Source organism: Gavialis gangeticus, unplaced genomic scaffold (assembly GCF_001723915.1).
Source record: "Gavialis gangeticus isolate Ggan-Ray unplaced genomic scaffold, GavGan_comp1, whole genome shotgun sequence".
Lineage (NCBI taxonomy): Eukaryota > Metazoa > Chordata > Crocodylia > Gavialidae > Gavialis > Gavialis gangeticus.
In genome coordinates, this window is record NW_017729004.1 from 7,860,125 (window position 1) to 7,873,417 (window position 13,293).

A 13,293-nucleotide genomic window follows, 5' to 3' on the forward strand; every position below is an offset into this window, starting at 1 on the left:
TTCAAAAGAGAAGGCTGAGGGGGGATCTTGTGGCCTGTTATAAACTAGTCAGGGGGGATCAGCAGGCATTGGGGGAGTCACTGTTCCCCTGAGCACTGCCAGGAGTGACCAGGAATAACGGTCACAAGCTGCCAGAGGGTAGGTTTAGGTTGGACATCAGGAGGTGCTATTTTACGGTCAGGGCGGCTAGGGTCTGGAACCAACTTCCAAGAGAGGTGGTGCAGGCTCCTACCCTGGGGGTTTTTAAGAGGAGGTTAGATGAACATCTTGCTGGGGTCATTTGACCCCAGTACTCTTTCCTGCCATGGCAGGGGGTTGGACTAGATGATCTGCTCAGGTCCCTTCCGACCCTAGAAACTATGAAACTATGAATTAACTCTGCCATAGGATAGTACTCATATTTACAAGTACTATCCTACTGCGGAGTTCTTTAGTGCGCAGCACCGCATATGTAAATGCTGATGAGGCTGGCTGGGTATGAGGGTGCTTCAGCGCAGGGGCTACCGGCTGGCTAGCCCTACACTGGAGCACCGTCATGCCCCAGCCAGCCCCTCCACAGCATGTTGATCCGGGTTGGAGCAGCCCCAACCAGGTTCAATGTGCTGCAGTCCCGGGAACATATATAAACATGGTACCCTGGAACAATAAACCCCAGAGTGATATGCAGAGTTTATTGCTGCACATTAATTGCACATGCAGACAGGCCCCCTACAAAGTAATTTTACTACGGAGTAACACAGAGGATAAAGGACTCCATAGCAATCTAGTTGTGTGGCCACACCCCATACCATCAGAAGAAGCTTTCCAAGAGAGTTTCTTTTCTGCCTGAAATAATAGCTTAAGTGCAAAGCAAAGCGTAACATTACTAAACTGGTCTTCCACCCTAGACAGGAAGCCTCAAGAAAAAGTCTGAGGTATGCTGGTAAGATAACCTTTTGGGGGCTGCTGTCTGTGATGATCTTCTCTTCCATTCACTAGGAGGCTTCAGTTTTTAAGGCTTTCAATCTACCACCTTTCAACAACTCGAGGAAAAATTTATTCTTGTGCAGGCCAACAAGGGAACTACACATCACTCTATTGTGAACTCCCCCAAAGCAGTGATTTGAGATGAGTAATGTAGGTTTCTATTTCAGTGTCGTCCACTCTCCTGATTTCTGGTGTTGTTCTTAAAGTCTATGCTTTGGGCATGTGAAAAAAAAACGTTGCTCTTTCTTTTATATCTAGTTATATATTTCTCTATAACTATAGCTACAGTTTTCACATTCCTGAAGCGCAGACTTTAAGAACAACGCCAAAAAACACGAGAGTTGGCAAAACAGCTGTTTTGTTCTCAGGTCACAAGCCTGCCTTGTATTAAGCCAGTTCTTCTTGTTGACCACTTCCCGTCCCCCCTGCATTTATTTATTTGGATCACTCTTGTTCTGAATCAGTCCATTGACTGACTCTTTGGGGCAGATTCCTGCCTTTCTCTTTTGTAAACACATTGAGAAAAGAGATAATGTTAGAAAGTTATATTTTCAGGCTTAAATTGGAGCAACTTGGAAATCAAAGGAGAATGTGTGCAAATGTTAAGAAGGGGAACATAAGGCTCTGTTTTACTGCTGATCAGTGCGGCGGGCCTTTTTTTGGCAGTGCAGGATTCAGATCAACAGACTCAACCGCGAACTTGCAGTGAAAGACAGTCAGCACAGCATATGGTTTAAGCAAAGATAGAATGAACATATCACGGGCATTCATTGTCTTAGTTCCACTGATATTTATGCAGCTATGCTAATTTAGGCCAGCTCTGAGTCTGCTTCATTCCCCCTCTGCCCGACCACCCTGACATTGTTATGTTAAATTTTCAAATACAGACCTTTTTTCCTAAGGTGCTGAGACCTAACCACTTTGCTACATAATGCTTCATAATTATTGCTTTAAAAAAATAGGTAGACTGGTTCATAGTTTGCATACAGACATTCTACATATGCCATAGGCGCTTTCCACATCCACCCCAGTCATTGAAAAGACTCCCAATGACTTCAGCTGGTCTTGAACCAGGCCTTAGGTCTCGAACCAGGCCTTTGTTCTGCTATTCAAAACAGTCAGTGGTGTTGGTCAATAGACGGATACATTTCAAACAACTAATCTTAAAAATTCCTGATCGTGATGCATCAGCAAAAGCACAGAACAACAACACAACGCCAACATGCAACAAGAAATAACACAAGGCGGCCCTCAAGATTCTGCCTCTCTGCTAACACAACCCCCTTATGTGCAACATGCGTCATACAAACACGGTAATGTCACAGGAGTGCGTACACTTACAGGGTAATGGTGGATAGTTCTGACATCTTGCAAGAGTGCTGGTTAGCCCTCTTAGGCTTACAGTAGCATTTCTGAACGCAGCTGCTAAATATGACAAAATTAGCATTTTTTTCAGCGTATTGTGAACAGGCCAAGGTATGTCAGCATCAAACACATTTCATGAATCATGGCACAAAGATGGAAAGCAGACACGACTGAATGCAATTTCCACACAAGTCAGCTGGTTGAATGAAGCAGAAAATAAAAAAAAAAAGATAAATTAAAGGCACTGGATGGCACTGACAATTGTGGTGTGTTGCTTCACAGATGCGTTAACAACTGAACACCCTGGCTGGCTGCAGGGCACTTGTGTTATGCAGCAAAAATATATATGTGGCTTTTCCACAGCCTGAAACTGTGCAAAGAGTAAGAGAAGAATCTACTGAATGGAAATCCATGTTATGTATTGTGGATAACAATTACAAAGAAGCAGTAATTAGGGAAACAAATTATTCTCAGAGTCTGTTGTGTCTGAGCAGTCTCAAGGTAAAGGCAGGGATTTCTCCACAACTTTGCGTAACTGAGTTATTACAAGGAAATGTTCACAGACACTGACTGATGTGCTTCTCAGTTCAGCTGTCTCCACAATTCTTTCCGAAACTTTATGCATGACAGCTGCCCCTCACAGGGATGGATCTTCTCATTTCTCTGTTGGCTTACACCCAGAAAAGCATTCATGCAAAGGAGATAGCCTTATGTGATATCAACAGTGCAATATCTGCTTTTTGCATGACCTTCATGTTTTCCTGAGTTGGGCTGCTCTGGAGACCCTGGCATTAATTGGACAACCCTGCATGGTCAAGTCAAAGCAATGCTCCAGCTTTGCCTCTGATAATCTTTACTTCTCAAGTCTCCCAATGAGGGCTAATGAGTTATTTCCTAGAAGATAGTAGTTGTCTTCCTCTCTTTTTGAAGGCAATATTCAGGGTTTTAAGCAGCCCTTTACACCTCTCCAAGCTTCATATGTTATCTGTGATGCTTACGATCATCTGTGGTGCTCTTGCCAACAACCCATAGCTCTGATCTGTAGCTCTAGGTGCAAACAACAAAGCACTTTCCATGAAAATACCCTCCCTGCAGTTTGTTTCCCAGCCTGATCACATGCATGTAGCACAGGTCTCTGGACTGAAACATTGGTCATCTATTTATTCCAGCTATCACAACACGGAGTTGACTTGGGGTGGAGTTATTTTCTGTTGCAGTCCGGGATGTTTAAGCTTAAGCTTCTCCTTGTGTGAATACATGCGACGTCTTATGGTTGTTTATCTAGTTGCAGATGGCCGGTGCAATTTATAAATGAAATAACAAGTAAGGAATAAATACTTCGCAGATAGAACATACTGTTTTCTATTATTATTAGAACCTTTCAGTCAATACCACTTATTAGACTTATTAGAGATATTATTAATTTCTTTCACCTTGAACATAACTAGCAGATGTATCCTGGGCACAGCATATTTATAATTGGAGATGATTTAGGAACTAACTAGAATACAACCTGATGTTTCAGATCCTTCCTTGTTTGTCTAGTGCCAGAAGAGAGAGGGGGAAAAAAATCAAGTGTTTACTTGTAGGCTAGGGTCATAAACTGGGTTAAGTGATCAGAAACTGGTTTAAACCTGTAGCAGAACAGATGTTCAGTGCACGTAAACCAGTGTGAAAATGGCTGAAACTGGTTTGAGAGAAACCTGGTTGAATGTAGTATCAGACTTAACTGATTTGGCTCACATCAGTTTATGTAACGTCTGTCCTGGACCATAAGGCACAGCATATCTGTTTTGTGTGATGAAGAAAAGGTAAATATGGGCCTGGACAGCATCGCTGTTAAAAAATCCCATCTTAAAGCAGAATTGTGCAGTGCAGTATACTTTCTCTATCGTTATGGTGCAGAATTAGGCATTGTTTAACAGCTGAATTTGCTAATAACAATGGAAGAGACGATTTTAAGAGATAGCTGGTTCCTTTTTACTAGGGGCATATTTTCAAAAGGGACTACTGATTTTGAGGATGTTGCCTTTTGAAACCGCTCCTAGAGAGAGGCCTTCTGAAAAATGATCCCTCTTTGAAAATCAGGTCCCAAATAATCAATCTCAGGTTGGACGCTCCAGAATGAAGACATGTGGCACTTCTGAAAAAAAAATCAGATTCTAGCATTCATTTATTTTCCACCCCCAACACGTCCATGTGCAGTACTCTACTTGAAAAATGGCTTCCCTTATTAATTCTTTGCTTTTCTAGTTAGCAGAAATTGATTTTCCCTTGTGAACCTTTCAAGTGCTTAAAACCAACGTGATTCTCCTTGCTTGTTCACTAGCATTAGTAATAAGGATGATGCTATTCAAGAGTTATTCAAGAAGCTGGGACTGTTTGTCAAATGGAAGTACTTCCCAATCAGAATCAGAGATTCCTGAGGCTCCTTATATTCATTCATGAAGTCCAGTTTTAACCTAATGGACTGCATTAACTAGCCAATGGTGTACAACATTGTCATGAATAATGGCATAATTTAAATTAGGGCTTATGTCCAGACTTTTTTAGGCCATCCCATATACTTCCATTGCTGTAACTGCCATAAGAGGAGTGACAAAATAGTCCCAGGCATAAGTCAGCAGGGTTTCTGTGGATGCAGGTACACATTTTTAGACTGTGTGCATCTAGAACACAGGTAATTTTATGCAACTGAGTGAATAAACTATTTGGGACCACGGCAAACAGACATTTCCCTCCCAGTTCATTTGGGCTAAAATGCCCTAAATTATGAAAATGAAATTTTACATTTAAAAAATTCTGGTTTTATGAAGAAAAAACAATTTTGTAAGGGATTTCTGTCCCCTCTCCACCTTGTTTGCCTTTCTCATGGCTTTTTGTTTCATTTTTCAACATTAAAAAAGATAGGCAAGGGTAGGGGGAGAAAATACCAATATATCAAAAGGAATACATTTTCTGTTCTCTCCCCACAAAACTTTTTAAATCTTCATGGACATTTTCCTTTTTTCTCCATAAAACCCTTTATTTTACTCAAATCTTATTTAGACTATTTCCTTTTTATATAGTCTGAAAAGCGTGCATGTGCAATAAAAACAAATTATGTTGGGGATTGGCCTAGATGGCCCAAGAGGGCCCGCTCCAGCCCTATAAGTCTATGAGTCTATGATTCCTTAGTGCGTGTCATCAGCAGTCAGATATATGATAGGTGCTTAGAAAGGCTAATAGGCAAATTGAGCTAAATCATGGGAAAGGACCTATACATTGTCACCAGAGCAATGTAGATCCAGGGAGACAGCAGCTTACTAGGATGACACAAGTGTGAAAAGGGCAGAAATTGGCCCATGAAGGACTGCTAAGATGAAAAGGAGAAAAATTCTGCAAGTTATGAGTGATGCCTTTAAGACTCTTTGGGCACTTGGCTTGGGTAAATCCTTTTGGCCCAAGTGCAAGTTTGACCAGGATCCCAAATCCCATAGCTATTTATGGTAGAACGGGGTACTAGAGGGAGAAATCCACAGGGAAAAAAAATCAGACCAACAATGAAAAATAGAGTGTGTGGTAGGGACGCAGAAAAAGAGAGAGAAAAAAATCTAAATGAAAAAAAGAGAGGTACGTTATGTGTTTCATACTATAGTCACCTGTTTATACTTTGCTAGGCTTTCTTTTTTCCAGGATTGGAAGTAGAGGTTCTTTTGTAGTAAATAGCAGAAGAGTCCTTGCAACTGGGGAAATTATTTTATTTTTACAAGTCAAACCACTTGGGCTTAAGAGATCAGTAGGAAGTGCTTTCAAATGGAAAACACTGTTTGTGCCATCTGCAGAATTTCAGTTTGCACCAGGTTTGACCATCTCTGCTTATCCACCCTATACAGGGCGTCTGTATTAAAGCCATATGCTACTCAATTCTCCTGGGGGCACAGTACGAAGCATGTGTCCATCCTTGCTATTTTCAGGTACTTGCAATTGGGGAAAGTATGTTCATTAGCAACAAATGATTATTTTTTGTCTTAGGTACAAGACCATCCATGCTGTAGGAACCTTTCTAGGGCTCACTGAAGTCATAGCTTCAGGTTTTGAAGCCGTAAGTTGTTGAGCCTTTCATCTGGTTCTCTACATATGAGAAGGCCAGAAAACTTCCTTCCAGCTGCATAGATCATCAGCTCCACTTTATATTTCCTCTCTGGACTGAATAAGTATATCTTAGCCAGTCTGAAAACTCTGCCAAGGAGGAGTGCCCAACACATGACCAATGAGCGCAACCTGGTACCCCACCATAATTCCTTAGCAAACCCATATTATGAACAAGTAGCCTTCAATGAAATTTGAGTGGTGCACCCATGCTGTGGTGGTTACTTCATTTCTGATCCATGATCCTGAGGTGTGTGACAAGGGGTAGTTGGAGACTGGTTCACCTGGGACTCAGTTCCTTGGAAGTCCTAACTTTCTCTCAAAACAGAGGTTTGGGGGTGAAGTTGGAAGGAAGTATTAGATACCCCTGGCCAACAATAAACTAGAGTCATTCTTGTTTTTTTCTATTTCTTTAGGTAGGCAGCCAGCCATGGCAAAGACAGTAGCTGTTGCCTTGAGATCAGGGACCACAAAGGAGAGCATGAAGCAGCCATTGAGAGGAAGAAAGAAAGGCAGAAGTAACAGAACATTTAAATCAAAGATCCTTTTTTTTAACTAAATTAGAGATTCCTGAGCCTCCTTACATTAATTCATGAAGTCCAGTTTTAACCAAATATACTGCATTAACTATCCAACAGTGTACAACTTTGTAATATATAATGGAATAATCCTGGTATAAACACATTAGGAAAACTGTTGAGGAGCTGATTTGAATTATTAAACTCATACTATATTCAATAAAGCTTGGGAAAACTGTTAATGTGTTTGAATGCAAGTGACCTTCCATGGAGAGTACTCACTCCAAAACCCATGCATTAAAAGATTGGGGAATCTAGTGTCACTACTCTTATTAGCAGTGATTTCTCCAAATAAGCATACACTGGAGAAATTCTAACAGTAGGGGCTACAGTTTCTAAGACCCCCAAAACTGTGAAGATCAATTTTGCACCTTCCCCAAATCAAGTGAAATCAAATCCCTGCTCTGTGTGTATAAACTGCCAATTGTGAAAGCACGATATGTAATGGGGCATGTTTAGAGGCCAGAGTGAACACCTGAAACTAAAGCTCTGGCCCATATCTGTTGGCCATCTACATCAAAAACCCTGGAGCTTGACCCCCGAGGGCAGTCCAGAGCAATCTCAGAAGTGTTACTGAACTTCTGGACCTGATTTCAAACCATCTTCCTTGCCTGCCCTTCTCTGCAGTGCTCACTTGAGCACACAAGTTCCTGTCCCTTATTTCCAGCCCTTTTGGACCCTATTTCTGTCTCTATGGCACACAGCTAGAAAGAAGTATAAATGGAGAGACAGGCAGCCCACAGATGGATTCCCAGAAGGGTTATGACTGAGAGACAGGAAGCACAATGTGGCCACAACACACAGGTGAGGAGGGGTGGCTCAGGCTAGTTGAGGCTGACCCTAACTATCAGTGTAAATGTGCCCCAAGAGGCCCAATACTGAGATGGTACAATTTGGTAGAAAGCCACCTTCTTCAGTAGCTCTCTTCAACCTCACTTATGTCAGTGGAGTTATACAAGTGCAGATAAGGAGGATGTGACCCACTGGAGCTGCTGAATGATGTGTAAAGGCTTCAGCTCCTAGGCCTTTTGAATAGCGCTATGGACTTAAATGGTACTGTGGATGGGACCAGTAATGTGCAGGTTCTCGCGGTAATTGGAGGAAAGGATCTGGACTAGCGTATCAAATCAGCTGCATCATTACCAATGCACAGCTTCTTTCATGTACACCATTAAATGTGTTGTCATCATGAGAGATAGATTCATCCTTCTAGAGCAACACCTTTCCACACCACAGCTGCAGTGTCTTAACCAACCCATTCCACATATCAAGATGCAATGCGCACACACTTATTTGGAGAGCCTATTAATAATTCTTAAGACATACAAGACAGAAAGCATAAGATGAGAAGAGTGCTGGTTGCAAAAGTAAAGGCCCAAGAAGTTAAAGACTTTAAAAAAAAGATGGAGACAAAGCAATGAGAATCAAAGTTCTTTTTGCTTTCCGGCAGATACGGAAATGACAATGGTTGCATAAAATAAAGGGACTCTCATGAATGCTGCTTGGCTGCAAGCTAGGAAAGAAATCATGACATATACTAGAATAGAGATGTCAGAATTATTCCACATTAAGGCAGTTAGTGACTGCCTAATGAAGACCAAATTTATTCAGCCCCATTTACATGTTTACACAAAGCGTGCGATTCCAGTGGGGGAAAAATAGAGTTTCATTTGAAAAATAAAATTCTAAATTCCTCCCTCTCTCTCCGACCAATAAAACCAAAAACATCAACAGAAACAACACTACAAGAAGGGCTAAAATAATTTACCTCTGGTGCCCTGAGATATGGGTAAAAATTTTAGCAGTGTGTACTGGGATTTTCAAAAGCACCTAGATGCTTCATTCCCACTGATTTCAACAAGAATTAGACACCAAGATGCTTTTTAAAATTCCACCAGGTATTTTTAGCTTCGTAAATAACTTTAAAGTATCTGGTTCCTAAAGCTAATCTAGAGCCTGGCAATGTCCATGAAAGCCTTTCTACTAACCTCAAGTAGCTTAAGACTCCACTTCATATTTCTTCCTGATACTATTGAGACAAAACACTCACTGAGGGATCAGGGCCTGCTATCTAATAATGGATTGCCTTCTTCTAGGGAACAAAAATACCCCCTTGCTCTTTCTTTAGAGACACCAGATGTCTTTTAGTCCTAAACATGGTTTCTTTCAGGTCATGATTTGATGGTTTCTTCAGGTCATGGTTTGATGCACCATGAAGGGATGACATAGACCTGAATTAGTTAGAAACATATGTTCTTATTTTTATATTTTTGAGTTTTTGACACACGTGATCAAAGTTTAAGAAGCAGAGTCAGATTTAAACTAGCCCTAGAAAAGGTAAGGCACTCCAAGCACAGGGGCAAGCTTATACTGGTCTTGCCCAGGGAGAGCCTATTTTATAGGTAGATGACTGCATTCTCAAGACCTGCACTCCCAGTACTTCCCACCAGCAGTAAATCCACAGTTTAAAATGAAACCAAAAGGTAAAGTTACACGCTACACTCAGACCATACTAAGGACACTTAAAATAGGAGTGTCTGCTCATTAAAGCCTGCCAACTTATGCTAAGTGTCTTCCAAGCATCTCAAAGTTATGCCACTTCAGGTGCAGGGTAACTCTGGGCCATGCTACCTACTTTATGTTAGGGTAACTTCAGTCTGTTTCATGGAAAGAAAAGGAGCAATTTGCACTCCTCCAGCATCCCAGCATGCATTGCTTATAAACCCTCCACTTAGGCAGGGCTAGAGCTTAGGTGTGCCAGCTCTTAGCCATGTCCATGCTCACCAGCTCTCTAGTGGCAAATCAGACCTGTGCAGCCAAGAAACAGTATTAACCCTTACTGTGCAACTGCTCACAGCACATTCTAGTTTTTAGCATCAGCATTTCACAGATTTACTATGGTCTAAGTGTAACATGGAACTTCATCCAAAGAAAACTGGGGAATAAAACAGGATTGGGCTTAACACTAATTCAGGAAGTGTTAATTGACCCAATAAGCAGCAATTGCTTCAAGGGGAAGCTACTGGATCATCATTAAGTGACTGTTGATTGCACTACCTATGAAGATTTCAGTAAAGCCAACACGTGTTAGGTTAGAGTCTTTCCTTTGGACCTAATGATCATACCAGATCCTAGCTTTTTCCCTCTGTATCCATAGGCCAAAAACATGAAATTGGCACTAAAAATACATCACAGCAACATGTACAAGAAGCAACTTAGAAAAAAGCCTACTTTCTAGTCTCATTTCTAATTCAAAATTAAAGGCAACATCCCCATCAGCTGCCATTAGACAGCTGACACCTGCGCTAGACTAATAAATACTAACAGGCTACTAATAACTTGGCTCTCTTCACTCCCCGCAGGATAGTATTTTAAAAAATACATGCATTGCAGTTTTAGCCACAGCAGGGGGACCTGTACTGTTATGACATATGATTTCAAAAATGGTATTCAGCCATAGTACAACAATTGCATTGCACTAAAAGTCAATGGAATTTCCTTTAAACTGAATTTTGACTCCAACAATTTGTTGCAACCAGCACCCAAAGTATGGAAGAATTTGCATGCATAGGGGAAACTTGCTCTGGTGGAGGGGTATCAAAGACCTGGCCCATGGGCCAGATCCACCCTCCAGAGCTGCTGGAGGGGACAGGAATATAGGGGTAGAGCCTGCTGCTGAATTCTGGCATATCGTCCTCCAACTGGGGCTACAGATTGATGGAAGAGGGCTGAATGATGGCTGACTTAACTCACACAGGTTCCTGATGCCACTCATACCCTCAACAGAAGTGGATCTGCATTCAGTCCATGAGGCTCTCACTCTGCATGGTTTGGATCTAGATAACTCACAGGACCATTTTGGTCATAAGTGCATTAAAGACTGAGGGGCATCAGGTAGTAGAGTAATATAGGTGACTTTGGTCACAAATAGGTAACTCAATGGTAGGATGTGGCCTTCAATTATTTTCTGCAACTATTTCTTTCTTGCTTAATTACTTCCTTATTAATTTGGGGTACTCATAGTCAAGATAACCTTAGTTTTCCAAAGAGGTACATGGTGTCTTTCATTAATCCTGTTCAAAGTTGACACAATCCAAATACAAAACAAAGCTACTGGATAACCACTTACCCAGGAGACTGAAGACAAAAGGCACAATTTCTATGAATGAGGAAGCCTACCCTGTAACACTAAAGAAGGGAGCAATTTCCAGCATATCATCTGTTCTTATAGAGTTTCTTAGAAATGAGAACTAAAGCCCCATTTATCATGCACTGACAACAAAAGACCAATGTTCATTTTCTCCACGGTCTTTTCCTACCGTTAGGATGTATAAATGCACTCTTTGGGTGAATGGAAGTGCTACCACCCAACTGAGAATGGCCATATTTAAGAAATCAAGATGCCATGCCAGTGGACTGCTCAGCAAAGTAGCTGCTATTTCCTCTTAGAAATGGGCCTAATGCCATGAAAATCCCATTAGGAAAACCTGGCACTGCTAGTTTTAGTGCTTGCAGCAAGACAAAGCAGTAGAATATCCAGTGATTTTAGAGGTGAATTGCAGAGGAGTGTTGTTTACCAAATCATTTGCCTTAAGAAAATGGATTTTGTTGACCTCAACCCTTTCACTTCTCCTCTAAGGTGCCACCATATGTAAAATCATACATACCTATCTATGGTATATGCCATGTTTCTCCTTTCTTTCCAGCAAGATGCTGACTGGAGGAATGACGTAGACCTGAATTAGCTAGATATAGGTGTGCTTTATTTTTATATCTTTGTGTTTTTGACACACGTGATACAATGTTTAGGAACCGGTTAGATTTAGAAAAAAAAAGCAAAGGCAGAAATGGACCCCCCCGCCCCCCCCCAAAAAAATTAATAAGTTAGGGGAGAAAAGTGTGTCAATCAAATAAGCTTTAGCCCTGGGTGATGAGTGAGCAAACAAAAGCTTCATGGAAATGCTTATGTTTCTTAGCTTTATGGCTCAACTCAGCATCTGACATCATGCATCTCCTAGATATACTTATAATAATGAAATAATTATATCCTGTTTCAAATATAAATGGACCTCTCATCAACACCAAGTTGGTCATGGATACAATAAACTGGATTTTACCTAGACACCTCAGCACGGCTATTTTCACACTTCAGATCTTTTCTTGGCTTATTGACTAGCTCTACAATACAAAGCAAAATTTTGTGTTCGGTTATAAGCAGGCAACTGAGTGCAGGATCTACTCCATATTGCTTGCATTTGCCATGCGTGGGATGAAGAATTCTTGGCTATTCAGTTTATTAAGTGTTTGGCTTCCTGTGAAATGGCTGATTCATGAAAGAGTATATGAATGAGATAGCCTATATTTATAACTCTCCTTTGACTGGCATAGCCTACAGCTGATCTCACAGTGTCTATCTCCTAGTCCACAAAGTAGTGTTAAAATGGACGTGTATCAGAAAACGGTGATGGTTTCTCTCTTTGTTTATGGGTAGGTACAGGCTTTCAACATATGGGTAAAAAACCAACCCTGGAGCATCTATTAGCTTTTCTGAAAACTTTATACACTGCAGAATCAAGGGACAGAAGTAACACAAACTGGTTTAAGTGATCAGAAACTGGTTTAAACCTGTAATAGACCAGAAGCTTAGTGCACAAAAGCAATTTCAAAATGGCTGAAACTGGTTTAAGATAAAGCTGGCTGAATGTAGTATCAGACTTAATTGATTTGGATTGAACCGGTTTATGAAACTTCTGTCCCAGATTCCTTCCTGGTTCAAATTAAATCACAGTGCCCCAGCTTCCCAGCATGGTTTCCAGCCCTGGGCTGGGCTGTGCTGGGCTGTGCTGTCTGCTCCAGAAAGCAGGACTGGCCCCACCCCTCTGCTCCCTAGCTGGAGCAGTGACAGCTGACTGACAAGGGAACAAGGGGGAACAAGCCCAGCTGGGGATGCAGCCCAGTCTACAGAGGGGACTGCCCCCTCAGGCAAACCTCCTTCTGGGGTCTGGGGCCAGGGCGGGGGTGTTAAACACCCCTTCCTCTGCTCAACCTTACTGCCAGCTGCAACTGTGGACTACAAATCCCAGAGGCATGTGGAAGCAGGAAGAGAAGTGATGAGCAACCCTGCAGAGTCCTGCTGCTGTAATTCTGAACTGCAAATCCCAGAGACCTCAGGGGGCAGCAGGACGAGGAAATGAACACACAGCCAGAGATCCCTGCTTTAGCACCTCTTGGCTTCTAGCCTGAGTTACTGCAA

The 13,293-nt window shown here is 41.7% G+C and overlaps 1 protein-coding gene across 4 annotated transcripts in view; it reads right to left on the bottom strand.

The window, feature by feature from the left end:
• Positions 1–13,293, bottom strand: part of ADCYAP1R1 (ADCYAP receptor type I) — a 273,151-nt gene that overhangs the window by 9,197 nt on the left and 250,661 nt on the right. For 2 of the 4 annotated variants that reach the window (XM_019508074.1, XM_019508073.1), the window contains exon 13: positions 2,308–2,391. The exons of the other annotated variants lie outside the window; for them this stretch is intronic. In XM_019508074.1, coding sequence (XP_019363619.1) covers positions 2,308–2,391 — 84 coding nt within the window. The remainder of the gene's footprint in view (positions 1–2,307; positions 2,392–13,293) is intronic. 4 annotated transcript variants of the gene reach the window in all.